Source organism: Nanorana parkeri, unplaced genomic scaffold (assembly GCF_000935625.1).
Source record: "Nanorana parkeri isolate BGI_ZX_2015 unplaced genomic scaffold, ASM93562v1 scaffold226, whole genome shotgun sequence".
NCBI lineage: Eukaryota > Metazoa > Chordata > Amphibia > Anura > Dicroglossidae > Nanorana > Nanorana parkeri.
Genome location: NW_017306494.1, coordinates 363,857 through 376,019, shown reverse-complemented (window position 1 = coordinate 376,019; position 12,163 = coordinate 363,857). Strand labels below are relative to the sequence as shown.

The window sequence follows — 12,163 nt, the reverse complement described above, 5'->3', positions numbered from 1 at the left end:
ATGGGGGGGGGGGGTAAAACGTGCATTTTACCATTATTTAGTGTAAGGCATCAATGTGAATAGGCCCTAAGAATACTTCGGCAGAAGTTCAACTTCTTTCTTTGGCATTATCTATTTGGCACTAATTACTGATAAAATGTAGCACAGCTGCATGGTACATATTGTTCCAGCCTTCATGTGCACTTGTCTTTTTCCAGCAGACAGCATTCCCCAGATAAAAGTAGACTGAAAATGTAAAAGGATATACATTTCCTGGATAATATTATCCTCTGCCGAAGGCATCGATCAACCTTAATAAATGACACACTCCTGATATCTCATATAATTCTGGAGGCTGCTATATGGTTTGATTACTAGTAAAAGGCAGAATGCAGCCACCTGCCTACAACATTACAGGTTCCCCTACTCAAGGGCTGTGCTGAGCTTCAGATCCTAAATCAATGACAGACTCCCCAATTCCACAGCACAAGCAAAAGGTACAGGGATGTACTGCAGATCATAGATTAAAGCTGAACTTGAGCTATACAGCTAAATACAGTTGAAATATGTATATGAAACTGTTTTACCTTCTAAAATATTTGTGATTTTGTTTTTTGTTACTTTTATAATTTAAGCACCTCTCGGAAGCTGCATAGCTAGGGCATTATCACCACTTATTCACTTACAATTAAGGTATGCAATGATGTCACCTATCTGCCTTCTGATTGGTCAATGAAGGTCAGCAGCACACTGATGAGGTTATCTCTGTGCTTTTCCCTCTTGTAAGCACATTGACTAAGATAGACTGACAGCACTTCGCAATGCAATAAGGCTAATTGGCTGATACTGATACTGTTGACCGTCGCTCTCAGTAAGGGTATTGCTGTGCAGGGTATGAAAGGGAGCTGATATAAAGACAAATCTAGATGCTTGTACCAGCTGTATTTAAACACAACAAGGAAACCTGTACTGCAATAAATATGTAGGTTGCTTTTCCTTATCTCCTCCTAGAAATTTTAGTTGCCCAGCTTTCATGCTGGTGCAATGGTCATGGTGCTTTCGTAGCACTATGACCATTGTCTGGAACATGCATGCAGTAAGTGAAGCCAGAATGTATGGTTTGCATGCTTGTTCCAGGTCAGTGACTCTAAAACTATCACAAACATAGAAGCCAAGGAACCAGTACTTCCAAAAGGAGAAGTCAGCCAAGGCCATCATTTTTCAATACTACAGGTGTCTTTATTAAATAAATAACTGTATTAAATGGTGTTTTTATATCTGCCTGGAGTTCTTTAGCAATAAGAGGTCCATTTTAAAAGCAGCAGTATGACCTTACACCGACCATACCCCTGCTGATGTAAACAAACAGCTTCTTTATATTGCAAACAAACAAAAAAAAGGCAAAAAGAGAGCCTAGACACATGACCTGTCAAAGTCATGTGACCGACTCTCCTCCAGTCATTGAATTCTCTCTTCTGAGCTAATTAGAGAGAGCTCAGTAGAATACCGCAGATGTCCTACAGACTGCATTTTATGAATGGGCTATAAAATGCAGGCCACTTTATGTGAAGTATAATACAAAGAGAATAGCAATATCCACACTCAGTTATCAATTGGTCCCTTAGTGAACTATTGGTTAATCTTAACAATCACGTTTTACTTCTGAAGAGGGGGCCCAGAGCCCTGAAATACATAGAGCCTGGAGTTTTATCGCATTGGTAATTATACTGCCATTAGCACATGTGTTGTCAGAAAAGGACAGAGAGAGAAACAAAAGGAAATATAGAGAAATATAAAATATATATTTAAAAAAGTGCTTTATTGTGGTAGAAGTCTATAGACAACCGCCGTAGATCAACTGAGGGGTCAGAGCTACCTGCAATTGAAGCCAGAAATAATACACAGATACTTTATACGTTGTACTTCATTATAAAAATCATTTGCAATAGTTTCCGCTGTTCTCTACTTATTTTCTTTGAGACATATTCCAAAACCCTTGAGTTTGTGGGTTTCAGCTAGGTCCGTCAACTTGGATTTGTGGGAATGGAATTTTTTTTTTTTGACAAATACCTTCTATATGAAATCACTATCATGGCTTCAGCTATACTTTTCTGGCCTTCTGGGTAAAACATCCCCTTATATGTGGGAGGTTATTGAGATGTTCATGGAATGCATAGGAATGGATTTAGCAGCATCCTAGAAACTATTGAACTGTTTCCCATGTGGACCCGTATCATTTAATGTTGTTTATAAGGAAAAGATCTCAGGCTACATTAATTTAGTTGATTTGATATGTTGTACTACTGTAGGGCAGCAATATGTTTTATACCTACGGTATATGAGCTGCTATTAGGTATGTTTGTTTTCTATGACCTATATACTATGCAAAATATCATTTAGATCCAGAATTCTAAGGCATAATTTTTTTTATCAGATTCTATTTTCATACTTATTTTTCCAAAAATAGAAAAGAAAAACATTTACCCAAAAATATTAAAATAGCACATAGTGCAGCCATATCCTAACATGACAAAGTAACTGAATATATCTTAAAATACAAACATATATTAACAATACCCACATAAAAAAGGGAAGGGGGAGGTAGACCAGACCTTCCCATCTCAGATACTACTTAGATCCATCATCCCTAACCAATCAACCTATCAAATTTAGGCTTCATAATGGAGGTAGTTAAGTACATTTTTCAAAGGAAATGCTTTTATAGGAATTTTCAATTCAAGTTTACAAACTTCTAGATCAATTCAATTTTCAAGTAAGTTTACAAACTTCTAGATCAGTATGGTTATTAGGAGTGAGATAGAACTTATGGAACTTCAGTATAGAAATACAGATTTTCTTTGGAGCGTTTAACCATCGATACCCTTTAAACACAATGCTGGTGCTTTACTGCTCTGCTCATCTCAGAGCAAGTCTATGGGTCAGCTGGGATTGCATATAAACATGGGGGGTTATAAATGCAATTGCGACAATTTTAGCCTCTTAGATAATTTTTTTTAACATCCGCCCCTGTTTTGACCTGAGCTTTTCAATTGCACGTGTTTTGCGCCTGTTTACCTCTGCACTTGTCCTGCGGCTGTCTGAAACTGGAGCCTCACCTAACAAAACAATCGCAACTTAAGAAGTCCCCATGACCATTTCTTCAAGAAGCGACAGTTAAGCTTTTTGCCTGGAGTTAAAAGTCTTCATTCCTGGAGTCTATTTAACCTTATTTATCAACAACATTACACTAGCAATATAAATCTGGCACAAATATATTCGTGCAATTTCAAACATTCGCAATTGCTATGATAAATTCCAACCTATATATTCTCTTTGTGGCTTTACCTGTGAGCTGATTTTGTTTTTCTCAGCAGTTGCTTAGCAACTATGCAGATTTTACTATCTGATATTCAGATAGTCACTACAGGCAGAAGCAAAGACTTTAAAGGAGAACTATGAGGGGAGTGCTTTTCACTCACCTCATAGTTCTAGCCGACCTGTGACAATGAGACTGCCACAGGTCGGCTCAGTAGATCGGGAGGTGAGCGAACACATACCGGGTTCGCTCGCCTCTCGATCCGGTCACGGCTCTCTGGATTCCCCTCTCCCCCTCCGATCTGCCAGCGCTGACTGGCGGAACGGACGGGGGAAGGGGCGGGTACAGCTGGCTCTGCCTCTAGATAGCTCTGCCTCACGCAGCTGGGCGGATCCCGTCATCTAAGTCGTGATCCGCTCCGGCTGCGGCGTCTCAGTATACCACGAGCTGTAGCTCGCGGTATACTGAGCTTAGGGTAACGGGAGGACGCTAGTTTGTGTCCTCCTGTTACCCTAAGGAGAACTATGGGGAAAACCACTAACCCCATAGTTCTCCTTTAAGCAGGTAATTCACAAAGGAGCCGAAGGATCCAACCGTAGCTTCAGGTGATCCTTCGGGTCTCTTTGGCCGGTGGAGCCCTTTGGTTCATTTGAGGCGAAGGGCTGCTATACGGGCTATTCACTTTAGCCCATACAGCAGCTGAAGGCACTTCTGCACTTCGGCGCAGCCGAACATGCAGTGCATGTTCGGCTGAGCGAAGTGCAGCCAAAGGCAGCCAATGTACGGCTGATTTCAGCCGATGTACGACAGAAATCAGCCGTACAAGCCTGGAATGAATAGCCAAACAGCGGCTCACTTCACTTCGGCTGGGTTATTCACTCGGTTGCCTATGGCAGCTTTGTGAATAACCCCCTTTTATAGTAAAAAAATATATAATTGCTGAATGTAAAATGTAACTTCATAAAAACGTAAAATAAGTGTTCACTACACTGTTATATCATCATATTCTAGGATCCAGAATCAGAAAGTAGACCCAAAGTAAGCAGTCACATAGCAAGACAAATAATGAAACAAGATAATAAGCAGTTGTGCGTTTCCCTGTTGTCAGTTATATGGTTATATTTTCTGCACTTGGCGTGTATTTTGCCGTTTAAGCAGTTGTAGAAATGGAGAGGGGCAGGTAATTGCTGGATGATATCATACAGGACGCCTCTAAAACTGACATGTGTATTTTCATGAGACATTTCATTCAGCGTCTGCTTGGCTCGGCTTGCCTTGAGCATTGGCCAACGGGATGACATCATTTCTTGTGGGAGCGCATTAACACAATGAAATCACTCCAGTGTTGCAGTTTACTCAAAACTGTGAGTTTCATTAACAATAAGGGCCGGTGCAAACCTGGGCGATCCAGGACGCGCGTCCCGGGACACGCGATTGTGCACAATTGCACACAGCGGTCACGGATCGTGCAGGTGTGAACCTGGCCTTAAAGACACAGTTCATTTGTAGAAAAGGTGTAGCTGCAGGTGATGGAATAAGATACAGAAATAGCTAAGTGTCACATTCACTATTGAATTATATAAGAGCACATGTACCCTTCTGATTCTAATTCATTGATTGTGGAAGTGTACACACACAGCTAAATTCACAATAGAAATAGATACAATATGTGTGAACTGTCTTACCTGTCATAGAAATTGTAATGAATTTTCGCCAGTGTTCTACTCTATACACCCCTGTAAGGCAGCGCAGCCAGGTTCTGACCTCACTTTTCTCTACTGCACTTAAAGGAGAGCTCCTGGCAACATTTTTCTTAACCCTTGCCATGGGGCTACCTCCGCATTGCAAGAGTTCAAGTAAAATTAAACCTTGTTTTTTCTTTTTGCATATATCTACTGCTAGCAAGCAGTAGATATAAGCAAAAACATTTTTAAAAAATTAAAAAGTTACTACTTAAGTTAAAGTTATTATTACTTACCTAATACTGTAACAGTGCTCCCTCCAGCCTGCATCCTCATCCTCTGCAGCAATGGAATGTCCCTCTGCATCCTCTTGCCCTATACACAGTATATAGGATGTGATGACTCAAGGACACTTAGACCGCTGGAGCCGGGGTGTGAGAGACTGGAAGGACCAATGTAAAAACAAGCCAGCTTGGAGGCTCAGGTGAATATAACTTTGATATCATAGTTGTTCTTTAAAGCAATGCAGCTTGGTCAAGGACAAGTGATAACCTAGCAGCAACACACTGCTCAGGTCAAGCTTGAACTCTCCCCTGCTATCAGCCAGCTCCCTATGCAATGCAGTGAAGCTTAAAGCAGAACTCTGGGGAAATCAAATCTCAACCCTTGCAGTAGGGCTCCCCTGCACTGGAAGGGTTAAGTGCTTGTTTTGTCTAGAAAGCTAAAATAGTTAGCTAAAAGTTATTCTCACCCGAACAGTGATCATGGCTGGCTTTTACACCGCTCCCTCCAGGCTGTCTCATCCTCTGCTCCAGCGATGAAATACCCCTAAGCACCCTAAGCAGTTCTATAAACTGTATTGGATCTGATGATTCAGAACCTAAGACCACTGGTGCGGAAGGAGCAGTCTTACGCTGCCCATATACCTGCCGATTATCGTACGATAATCGCGGGTGATCTCGCGATCGTTTGATAATCGGCAGGTGTATGGGCAGCGTGCGACCGCTTCTACTGTAAGGTCGCACGACTTTCATCTTCCGAGCACACTGAAAACCTGCCGAAAATCGTACGATCTGCCTGTCCAAGATGGGCAGATCGTACGAAATTTTAATCACCTTACAATCATCGCACAACGAAAGTCGTGCGATGGTTGTAAGGTGTATGGGCAGCTTAAGAATGAGCCGGGATTGTGGTATGTTATTTCAGACCCTTGGCCAGTGGTGGCGTACCTATGGCACGCGTGTCAGAGAGGGCACGCGGGGCCCTCTCGGCTAGCACGCAAGCCCAGGTTCGGGCCACCTCTAAGAAAAAGTCAGACCGTCCCGGATCGCTGCCTCGGTATGCGATCCGGGACGGTCACGATCAGGCAGCAGGAGCCTGCTAACGGGCATATTAAACAGCCACTTCCTCCTTGCTAGGACCCAGTGAGGCCCCAGCGAGCGGCTGTATTATTTGCCTGTTAGGAGGCTGCCGCTGCCTGAGCATGACCAGCCGAGGCGGCGATCCGGGACGGTCTGACTTATTTTATTTACAGAGCCACATCTGCCCTCCTGTATGAGCTGCACAGCTCCCCTATGAGCCGCACAACTCCCCCTCTCCCGAGAGCCACACAGTCCCCTCTCCTAAGAGCCACACATATTTCACTCATTAGCACAGTACAAAGGTACATGTCACTCTGTAGTGTAGTTAAAGCCTCTTGTATTGTATTTTTCGTCTAAGATTTAAGCACATACCTTATTTTGCGGTCCATAAGACGCACCGGACCATAGGATGCAGGGAGGTCCGGCGCGCCTTATGGAGCACTCGAGACTGTAGCTTAGTGACCGCTGAGACAGGTGGCGCTGTGATTACAGCGCCACGGTCTCAGTGATGACACAGAGCAGGCGAAGAATGTCTATTCTTCGTCTGCTCTATGGTTATCTCGATCGTTGCCGCTGCTCGGTTTTAATACGAGTGATCTCGTTAGATCACTCGTATTAAACGAGCAGTGGCTCCTACTACTCGCCCGGCGCCCGAAACTGCATGTCTCGGGCGTCGGGATTCGCTCCATAAGACGCAGGCACTTTTTCCCCCTCCTTTTGGGGGGAAAAAAGTGCGTCTTATGGAGCGAAAAAATACGGTAATTAGTTCAGACGTATGAAGTGTTTTTCTAAAATAATTCATCAGTATTCGGGTCTAAGTGCGGGGTTGGCACTTTGAGACACATAAGTTGGTTTAGTGATCCAGTTTGGGCACTCGGGCTGAAAAAGGTTTGCCACCGTTGCCCTAGACAATAGGAGCCCCACTGCAAGGGCTAAGATTTGATTTGCCTTGAGTTCTGCTTTAATGATATCATCCAGCAATTCTCTGCTCCTCTCCATTTCTACAAATGCTGAAACGGCAAAATACACGCCAAGTGCAGAAATGATAACAATATAACTGACAACAGGAAAACACACAACTGCTTATTATCTTATTTTATTATTTGTCTTGCTTTATGACTGCTGACTTTGTGTCTACTTTCTGATTCTGGATGATAAAATATTTCCCTTAAAGGAAGACAACGGTGTTTTTGTAGTGAACACATACTCTGCTACAATTCCAGTATGCATTCCTGTTACAATGCTGATGTTATAAGAGGATATGCTGGGGCTTTAAAACTCCTTTAATTGGCTTATGCAACTGCCTCATCTTCTCAGTCTAAATAATCTTGTGTAGGGAACTACAGGAGCCCAGCAAAAAGACAGGTTTTTCTAGGTCAGTAGCTTAAGCTGGTCATACACAATGCAATCAGATTGTATAATTGTTGTACAATCTTCTTTAAAGAAGAACTCCAGGGAAACATTTTCCTAACCCATGCAGTGGGGCTAGCCATGGACTGCAGGGGTTAAGTACTCCTTTTCATCTAGGTTCAAAAATAGAAATGTTATACTCACCTGAACCACGTATCTGGCTGGCTGTTATTCCATTCCAGCAATGGTATGCCCTTGGCATCTTCACGTCTAATACACAATGTACACATTGGACGTGATGACTCACGGTTCCTTAGACCGCTGGAACGGAGGGGGAGAGAGGCTGGAAGGACTGCTCCCCCTCCGCTTCAGCAGTCTAAAGGACACCTTCTATACACAGTGTATTGGACGTGAGGATGCCAAGTGACATACCATTGCTGGAATGGAGAGGGAGAGAGGCTGGAGGGATGGCTTTAATAACCAGCCGGCTATGAGATTCGGGTGAGTATAACATTTTTATTTTCACTCCTAGACTAACCTTGCAGGGGCACACTGATGTCATCATGCATAATACACAGTCCATAGCTCTGTATTATATGTAAGTACGCCGAGGGACAGAGCATAGGGAAGACAAGGCGAGCACTGAGTGCTAGGGGAGCAGGGATCAGGTAAGGAAGAGTCCTCTTCAGAATACTTTTAGATTTGAAGGAGCAGGTAACCCTTGCAGTGTAGGGTAGCTCTACTGCAAAGGTTAAGAATCTTCTATACGTTTACCAAAGCTATATAATATGGAAACAAAAGATTGTAAGCCCTCACTGGCAGGGCCCTCCTTACAATCTTGTCTTGATTTGTATTGTGATTGCAATGTCTTCCCTATATTGTAAAGCGCTGCACAAACTGTTGGCGCTATATAAATCTTGTATAATAATAATAATAAACAACCCATTCAATTTGTATCCAATCAGACTGGCCCTTCAACTACTCAGCTGATGGTAGATCTAAAGGAGCTTGTATAATCACATTGTATAGTGCATGGCCAACTGTGGTTAGCAATCATTTCATCATTGTCATTAGACCATTTGATCAGCATAAATATAAAAGGAGGAGAGCCTAAAGCTGGCCATACACCTTACAATTATCTGCAGATTTTCTATGGTCAGATGGAAAAGGTGCAACAGATTCCTCCATCTTCACTTAACTCTCCACCTGGGCCAATCTGTTGCACTTTTTCCATCTGACCACAGAAAATTTGCAGATAATTGTAAGGTGTCTGGGCACCTTCAGAATGATTGATTGTGTCCAGAATAAGTTTTATTTAGAAAGCAAAACAGTATGTTATGGAGGTTCTAAGGGGCCCCTCCATTGGGGCATGGAAATGCTGGATGCAGCATGATCTGGATGTTATAGATGAGTTTTCCCATGGGATCCGTTTTTTCAGGTTAGTCTAAAACGCCCATTATGTTTGCTCCAGTTGCTTGTTCGACAACAGCTCCACATAGCATTTTGAAGTTCAGATGAAAGGAGCACCTTAGAACTCCTCAGACGTGTTGGCTTCTTGCTAAGCACATTTTCAAGGGGAAAAAAACCCTCCCTGTGCAGTGGGACTACCCCACACTGCGAGGGTAAAGTCTAGGGTATTCTGTAATGGACTTTATCTTACCTGATCCCCACTCCCCCGGCAGTCAGCGCTCACTACACATACGCAATTTGTTTCGTTCCATGCTGTTTCGTTCTGAATTGAAATTCGCAAGAATTTCTGTAAATTAGTAATTTCCGAATTACAGAAATAACGAATCTGAAGGAATCCAAATGTCTGATGGAAGGAATCCAAATGTCAACGAAATTCGGATACATACAAAGTTCATTTGGAAACGAAACACAACAAGCGGGAGATCTGTCATTTACAGCTCTCTGGCTTCTTTGCATTTGTATCTCAAATAAAAACAAAGTAAAACAATATTGTAACAATATCTAAATGATGAAAGAAGCTGAGAGATCTGTGTTCCCTTTTAGGTCTGGTAGGAATTGCCGCGAAACTGCATGCTGTTTTCTTTTTCCCCATAACATTCCTACCAGACCTAAATGGTTTGGTATGAATTGGGTGGGGACCCCACACTTTTTTTGGTTTGTGGGGTTGGAAATTAAAAAGCAACGGATTTTAGTTCGTAATGATCATTTAACTCATCCGAAATTCATACGAATCCAAATGCCCAAACAAATTGACTTTCAGACCCATAAAACGAAATAAGGAGACCTCCGAAACAACACAAAACTAAACACATTTTTTGCCGGCTTACATGTCTAGCGCTCACCTCTCTACCCTCTGCTCTGGGTTGTTGGCTGTCCTTCGGCATCCCTGGCATATGATGCACAGCTATGGGCTCTGCATAAGCATGATGTCATCAGTGGGGAGCAGGGGGAAAGGGGCTGCAGGCATTACTATTGTGGCCTCCAGGAGTGGGGATAAGGTAAGTAAAAGTCCTTAACCCAGGTCCCCCTAGACATTAACGAGCAGTTAACCCTTGCAAAAATCAATTGATGGAAAAACCTGGTCATTCAGTATATTGAGGTTGGCAGCTGACCTCATTTTTGGGGGGACATTACATTGCTGATCCTAGACCTGACCAAGTGAAGCAACCCCAGATTATAACACTGCCTGAAATCCAGGTGGTGACCTTTTTTTGGCCAGGTAGTGTATATTCACTAATAGCTGATAATTATTAGTAAGACTTGTTTTGTTGTAGTAGAAGCACCCACTACTCAGGGCTGTGGCATACTGGCGCTTTGAAATAAAAAAGATGTCTCTCCTCAGGTCTATTATTCCTATTGTCACTGTCCTAGCTATGAGCCATATGAAGGAGATACTCTATTCTTAAAAAGGACAGTCTGCAATCAGCTGAGAACTGTACAGCTGTGAAAATAGGTCAATTCTGGTTTTCCATGTACTAGTGCAGTGGTGGGCAAACCAGGCCCCCCCAGCTGCCCTTTAACTACAAAATCTCAACATGCCTCTGCCCCTGGGAGTTATGCCTGTAACTGTCAGTCTTGCATTGCCTCATGGAACGTGTAGCTGGAGAGCTGGTGTTGCCCACCCCTGTACTAATAACATCAAGTCTACAAACCCAAAGATAGCAAGAGATGGCAGCAATGGCAGTCAAGGACCAGTCTGCGGGCACAATCATCTCCATGTGTTCCTGGAAGTCTGAGGATTTACCAAACAGCAGATTATTAACATTTATCTAAAGCCAAAGCTTAGAGTCGGGAAAGGTTAGGCGTCTGTCTGATCGGGGAGACTTCCCTTCACTTCCTGACCCATAGACACAACTAGTGGAGCAATCCTCTCTTAGTTGTCAGGCAATGTGTCCCCCCAAACTCACAGTTTAGATTTTTCCTCACTTTCATTCCTGGTGACAATGGTCATGTTCATGAAAGCTTTCACACATGCAAACATTGAAAGCTTTTATTTCCAATAAGAGTAGATTCAATAATAAATATAAGAGATCAAAGCAGAACTGCAGCCAAAAATAACAAGATGAAGATGAAAAGCCCATTAAAAGATTTTGTCCCAATATTCACTTCCAATAGAGAGCTCGCCCCCACAGTACCTCTTTTCTGCCACTAGATGTCCTCAGTGTGATGGCTAGCATCATTCAACCCGCTTCCTCTGAGCTCAGGTCATCCTGGAACTGCCCCAGCTTGTGACTGGACAGTGAGGGAGAAACAGTGCAGAAGAGCTCATCTCTTGCTGTCTCCTCCGATCAGCATGCTACTTGTTAACACAGGACCTGACTTGCTCCTCGTGCTGCTTCTTTCACCGCACGTTGCTGTACAGGGACAGCAAGAGGCTGATACCAGGTCAAATTCAGGTACATAGAATGCTTGTATTTAATAAAATGAAATCTATTATGTATTCATGATTACAGAGCTGTATTAATTTGTGCCTCTTATATCTGCCTGGAGTTCAGCTTTAAATCTGTCATGTCATGTAATTGTGTTTGTTCTCCTGACAAAACGCCAGCCAGTAATAGCCCTTCACAAAGTTACATATGCCCAGAGTGGGATCGCAGCTGGAAACTCTTTTCATCCAACAGAGATGACACAAGTAATTTATTATCCTGTGTTTTCTAATAAAATCCATTATAACAACAATGTATTTCTTTTGCAGCCGTCCAGTTTCCCATACAAGGAAGAGATTCTGTCTGTGAATCCCACATGTCTTGTTGTGATCATTCTATTCTTCATCAGTATCATTCTGGCTTTTAAGGTAAGTGCTGGGATGGCAAGGCTTTGTCTCCAAGATGAGAAAATGGGGCTTTTATAATGCTGGAGGAATTTATTTTAATTTTACTGGGACAAGGCCATCTATCAGTATAAAGAACATCTTTCATGTAAAATTCCGCTCTTAAATCAATGGGCTAAATGCAGTATGAAAGTTGAAGGAATAGATTCAAAGTTTTTTTCTGTTTTTCCGTCCT

The 12,163-nt window shown here is 42.7% G+C and overlaps 1 protein-coding gene across 1 annotated transcript in view; it reads left to right on the top strand.

The window, feature by feature from the left end:
• The window catches only part of LAPTM4B (lysosomal protein transmembrane 4 beta), an 89,492-nt gene that overhangs the window by 61,708 nt on the left and 15,621 nt on the right, over positions 1-12,163 (top strand). Inside the window, exon 5 of the mRNA XM_018556156.1 lies at positions 11,854-11,952. Coding sequence (XP_018411658.1) covers positions 11,854-11,952 — 99 coding nt within the window. The remainder of the gene's footprint in view (positions 1-11,853; positions 11,953-12,163) is intronic.